General features: G+C 54.7%; 1 protein-coding gene across 1 annotated transcript in view; it reads right to left on the bottom strand.

Moving 5' to 3' along the window:
- GATAD2B (GATA zinc finger domain containing 2B) overlaps positions 1-5,574 on the bottom strand; it is a gene marked incomplete at its 3' end in the record, with an annotated part of 7,098 nt that overhangs the window by 1,236 nt on the left and 288 nt on the right. The window contains exons 2-7 of the mRNA XM_009876023.1: positions 5,387-5,505; positions 3,101-3,230; positions 2,772-2,903; positions 2,359-2,490; positions 1,090-1,260; positions 6-174 (exon numbers count right to left, since the gene is read on the bottom strand). Of these exons, the coding sequence (XP_009874325.1) occupies positions 6-174; positions 1,090-1,260; positions 2,359-2,490; positions 2,772-2,903; positions 3,101-3,230; positions 5,387-5,505 (853 nt within the window). The remainder of the gene's footprint in view (positions 1-5; positions 175-1,089; positions 1,261-2,358; positions 2,491-2,771; positions 2,904-3,100; positions 3,231-5,386; positions 5,506-5,574) is intronic.

The raw sequence follows: 5,574 nt of genomic DNA, 5'->3' as shown, positions 1-5,574 counted from the left end.
CTTGCGGAGGGCGAGCTTGGCGGCCGCCTGGGAGTTGGCGGCGTCGTTGAGGGCGCTGGGGCTGGGGAGCGGCGACGACACCCTGTTCACTGTGCCGGGCTGGATGTGAGAGGCAAGGTTCATATAGATGGCTGAAGACGACGTACGCTGGCAAGGAACTGAAGAACTTGATTGCTGGGGAGGAAAAAGAGGAGAATTAGAGCAGAAAATTAACGTGGACGCCCGGTTACAACTTTTCTGTAGGGGGTGGTGGGTTTTTTTTAAGAGCAAACACATCATTAGGTTTGTCTGACCCTTGTACAGGTGGGTGGCTTTCAGGCTGTGTGCAGCCGTGTTTATCACTCACAAATCTGCCTCGTTTGGGGAGATGAAACAGCTTAAAAACCCCAAAAGGGAAAAAAAAAAAAGAGGGGTTGTTAACCTGGGCTTGCCCAGGAATAAAGGCTGTTCGAAAGGTTTCTTCATTTTAAGTAGGAGTGGGAAGTGTTTTGTTGGTTTGGTGGTTTTTTTCTCCTGTTTCCATTCTTTAGGGAACTCTTTCCGTTCTTCCAAAAATGAACGGTGGCTTTAAGGGTTGGGCAGAAATAGAAAAGCCCCGTGGGAGGAGGAAGCAGACCCGCTGACGAACCGGTCGCTTCACTTCCCTGGGGGGGTCCTGGTGTTGCTGACAGGAGGAACAGCAGCTCCAACCAGGAAGTTTTTATTTTTCCACGATTTTGTAGAATCACAGAAAGGTGAAGGTTGGAAGGGACCCCCCTGCTCTCTCACCAGCCCAGGTTGCTCCAAGCCTTGTCCAACCCTTCCAGGGATGGGGCATCCACACCCTCCCTGGGCAGCCTGGGCCAGGGCTTCACCACCCTCACTTTTTCCCTAATTTTTTCCTTATATCTCCTCTAAATCTCACCTCTTGCAGATTTCCCATTTCGCTCTTCCACGCAGGTCGACGCCGCCCGTCTCCATCGACGCTCGAGATGGATTCCCAACCCTCGAGATGGATTTCCACCCCCCCAGTGCCTTCAGGCTGCCCCTTTTCCCTCCTCGCTCGCCCCACGACCGTGCCCGAAACCCCGTGAGAGCCCCGTCACGCACCGGTTGGTAGTTGATGGCTGGGTTCATGCTGGGCGTGGTGGTGCGGATGAGGCCGGGTTTCGGCGGAACCCGCTGCCCTTGCAACTGGGCCGGGTTCGGGGCGATCACGCGCTGCGACATGAGCATGTGGGGCAGAGTCGTGTTCGTGGCGGATCGAATGACGCTGTGACCCTGTGGGGGAAAGGAAAAGAGAAATAAATCAATGCAAAAACGAAATGGATTTGAAGCGAAGCGGCTTTTTCAGCTCCCTGATCAGCTCTGCAGCAGTTTCTCCAGGTAACGTGCAAAGAACTTCAACTTTTCCTCTAATGTTCCTTCATTTCATCATCGCAGCCATTTCAGCTGGAGGAAGGATGTCTCAGGTACCACACTTGTATTATTTTGTGTAGTTATTGTATATTTTCTGTTGAGAGGCTGGAATGGCAGCCGAGGGAAGCGAAGCGATCTCGCGGAGCAAGCACTTCCCAGGACGAGGACGGACCTCCTGGCTCGTGGCTGGGATGGTTCAGAAGGTAATTTTCAATTTATTTGCGTTAAAACCAACCGCGTCGATTTGGAAAAACACCAGGGGAAAAAAAGAGGGGATTGAAAAAAAGAGCAAGGAGGCCGTCTGCCAGCTGCACGGAGTTATTAAAACCAGAATTCACGCCGGTGCCGGAGTTCAAAGTGAAAAAACTGTTCCGAACCTCCGTCCCAGGTGGCCAGAAACACGACCTGAGGATGAGGAGGACCCAAACCGGGGGTGGACCTGCCCGGGTTTCTCCTCATTCTCGGCTAACAGCAAGGGGAGAGGCAGAAGGGCTCCATTTTTTTTTGTAGGAGTGATCTTAAACGATTAAACACCTCCTGGCAACTTTCTTCTGTCCACCTCCCCCCTTTTTTTTCTTTAATTAGGCTTCTTCTAGGCGAGGTTCTTCGCTGTCACACGTAAGAAAAGCTTCACAAAGCCCGTGCAAACAATGCGTTTCCTCTTCTCCTAAAGCCCGTTTCCTTTACCAGCCCGATCCCACTGCGAAGCCACAATAGGCTTGACCCCGAATCCGTTGCCATGGCGAAGAAAACAAATGCCACAAACAAAGAGGATGGTTAAGGGAAGGAGTAAACGATCAGCGGGTCTGAAACGAAGTCTTTTGGCAGCGAGCTGCAGGCAGAGGCACTGGAGGATCACCTCCGTCCCCGTTCACCAGGAATGGCAACCGCGGCACCGTGCTGCGAGATATTGCCAAAACCACCATTTTTTCTCAGCAAACGCGTGTCAGGAAGGCTCACCTGTAATGTCCTTAAGTTCTGAGGCTCGACCCCCTGAGCTCCAGGCCTGGAGGGAAGCTTGGACAGTCCCTGCTGTCCCACGTGAGCAGGAGATGGCTGGACAATAGATGCTGCGTTCTGGACAACCGGAGTCTGGACGGAGAGAAAAGGAGAAGAGATTTCCTCAGAAAGGAAATCCACCAGCAGAGCCTCATCGATCAAACCCTCCAACCTCAGAGCTGCGCAGATTTATCTCCTTGCACCAGGTAGGACGGGCCTTGGATCCGCTATGGACCCACTTTGGTAACTAATATCACCAAGGTGGCGTAAAGGGAGGTTGAAGAGGGGAGTGAGCCTCTGGGTTTGCCCGCTGAGAGGTTTCAGCGAGGCCGAGAACCTTCCCCGTAGCCCTCCCAGCCCCGCAGGAGCTTCACCTTCTGTACCACGTTCTCCTTTTGCAGCTGGCTTTGCCGCAGCTTCTTCAGCAGCACCAGCCTGGCCTCCTCGAGCCGCAGCTCGTCCCGGAGCTGCTTGATGAGCTGCTGCCTCTCCTCGATGCTTTTACCCTACAAAGAGGAAAGAAAGAAGTTAAGAATCAAGCTGAAAGCCCGAAAGGCGGCAAGAGCGCGAGGAAGGTTTAACACAACGCGGATAATCGAGCTGGGTCGTTACGCCCACTGTTCAGGAACACCCTTCGCTCCCGAATCCTTTGGAAAAAAAGCAGAAATTCCCCAAAAAGAGAAGGAGCGGAGCGAGCCCATACCTTAAACATTTCAAGATTCGCCGCCTTAAGTCTCTCCTCCATCCGCGAGCTCGAACGGGGACTGGATGCCTCATTATCGGAGAGGACGATGATATCCGGCGAAGGGGTTAATCGTCCCCTGTCCTGGTCACTGCGTAAGAGGAGGAAAAAAGCAAAATGAAACCAAAACTGAGCAAAACGGAGATATCGGGACCGCAGCATCTTCCGTTTGCAGGAGCGTTCAAAAAAACCCCATTTTTCCACCGGGGTGGAAGGCAGGTTGGGTGAGGAGTAAGCGAAAGCGCGACGTAAACCTCGAGAAGGAAAAAAATAATCTGTGATAACGAGCCACAGAGGAATTAAACTGGGAGATGTAAGTGGGGCTGGATGAGGAGAAGAGGGCCCAGGGGCCGATGCTGCGGCGCGGGGCTGTTGGCACTCCCGGGGGCAGAGCAGCGCGATGCGAACGGGCAGGTTAACAGCAACGCGACTCTCCCGAGCCTATCTGAGCGCAAAGCTCTTTGAGAAGGAAAATCTGAATAAATACCCTGCGCAGAGTCCAAAGAGCCAACTGAACCGTGGCCTAGAAATCAGCAAGCGAAAGGAGCAGCAGCGACAACAGCCCGTCACTGGGAAAAATGATAATCAAGTAAAAAAATCAACGTTGCAATCCAGCAGCAGACAGCCTGGTCTGGGGGATCTCCTCCGGAGCCAACTCGGGGGTTTTCCAGCTGCTCTTCCCTCTCCGGAGCGGAGGATGACGATTCTGGGGTGGCCGGCGGCAGGAGGGTTTCCAGTTGGGGCTGAGTTTCTGCCTCTGTCCCAGCAGAGAAGAGAGAAAATCAGCAGCGAGCCCGTCCGACCAGGTTTGGGATTGTTTGGGATGAGTTCTCGAGCTCCTTCGGGTGCCCGTCTCCAAACTCCTCATGGGACGGCTCGGGAACAAACGCCTCCTGGCTCCAACCCGAGGGACCGAGAGCGATCGAGCACGGGAGGTTTTTCCCCTCCTCTCGCATCCTTGGTTGCAATAAAGCCTCGGATCCAGGGGCAGGGTTTTCCCAACCTCCGGCGTTTGTTTCGCCCCAGCATCCAGCTCGCCGAGCGGTTTTATTTACATTCCGTCGAGGCGGGGGGAGAAGAAAAGCAAAGGCAGCGTCAAAACCAGCCAGGGGAAAGCGGGGCCATCTGCAAAGAATTGCTGAACGTGTCGGCGTTGTTTTATTTACTTTTGTCAAGGGGAGAGTGGAATTACGGCAAAACTACCGTCAGAAGAGTTACGCGGGAGGCGGGCAGGGCTGAGAGCACGTTCCCAAGCCAACCCCACTAGTGACCGGCGTGAAAAATTCCTCTTTCTAGAGAGATTCTTCACGCTCACGTTATTTCAAAACTTGTTGCGCAATTTTTCATTAAAGAAAAATAATCCAAGGGGTTTTCTCCTTCTCGTTTCCAGCACTCCAGGCCCATTCACTTCCGATGCTGGGGATAAGCCCAGGAAAACATTCGTTTTTCTAATATTTACTCTCCTGACAGCACCCAGAAGGGGCCTGAACTGTCCTTGTCAGGGCGGGAGCCCCCCAGGAGCACAGGCAGTGCTCCCTCGTCATCCAAAAGCCACGGCCAACACCAAACCGACCCCGATGCGATGCCTGGATGAAGACAAAACAATCCTGATGATTGTTCGGTGAACAGGGAGAGCGAGGACAGAGATCGCCGGCGACACGCACCCCGTCCCAAAGAGCTGCCCTGAACTTCTCCAGGGAGGGGACATCCACCCGGGGCAGCGCCCCACCGGCCTCGGCGTCAAAAATTTCTTCCTCAGATCTAGTCTGAGTCTCAGTTTTAAACCACTCCCCTCGTCCTGTTGCCGCAGGTCCTGTTAAAACACCTCTCCTCATCTTTCCCCTCAGTCCTGGAAGGTCTTGTCCCCTCCAGAGAGCGTGAGGAAGGCCAGAGCTTCTCCTACAAATCAGACGCCAGCGCTCGGGCAACTGCTTCTCACCCGTGGGCTCAGGCTCAGCGGGAAAAATCACCCACTTCTTCCTCGTGGAGGCACCGGGCCCGGCCCAGGGTCAGGCTTGAGAGCGACTACCCGCAGCAGACCCAGCGTCCAGCGCAGCCAAGGATTTCTGCGGCCGCTTTGGTAGGTGCTGATGAAAGGTCCGGGGAGGAGGGGACGCCCTCCAGGGTCCAGCCACCCGACGTCCAGGGCTTGGAACACCGAACACATCAAAGAAACCCAATCCACGCGGGTTTGGGGCGGGATAAGACGGGCAGCGGAAGCAAAAGCAATGCAAGAACAGAGCTGACGCCCTTCCAGAGAGCAGGCTCCGCTCCGCGGCGTCCGGCCAAAGGGACCTCGCCGACACCAGCGAGACTCCCCCAGGACCGCGAAACGTCGACTTCATTTCCGCCTCGGGTTCAAGCATCTGGCAGAGCCCAGGGTTAACGACCGAGGCGCTTGGCACCTACCTCCTCCTCGCGCTCATGTCCACCCG

This window comes from Apaloderma vittatum, unplaced genomic scaffold (genome assembly GCF_000703405.1).
Source record: "Apaloderma vittatum isolate BGI_N311 unplaced genomic scaffold, ASM70340v1 scaffold28480, whole genome shotgun sequence".
NCBI lineage: Eukaryota > Metazoa > Chordata > Aves > Trogoniformes > Trogonidae > Apaloderma > Apaloderma vittatum.
Note: the sequence above shows the minus strand (reverse complement) of the source record. Positions and strands in the feature narration are given on the sequence as shown.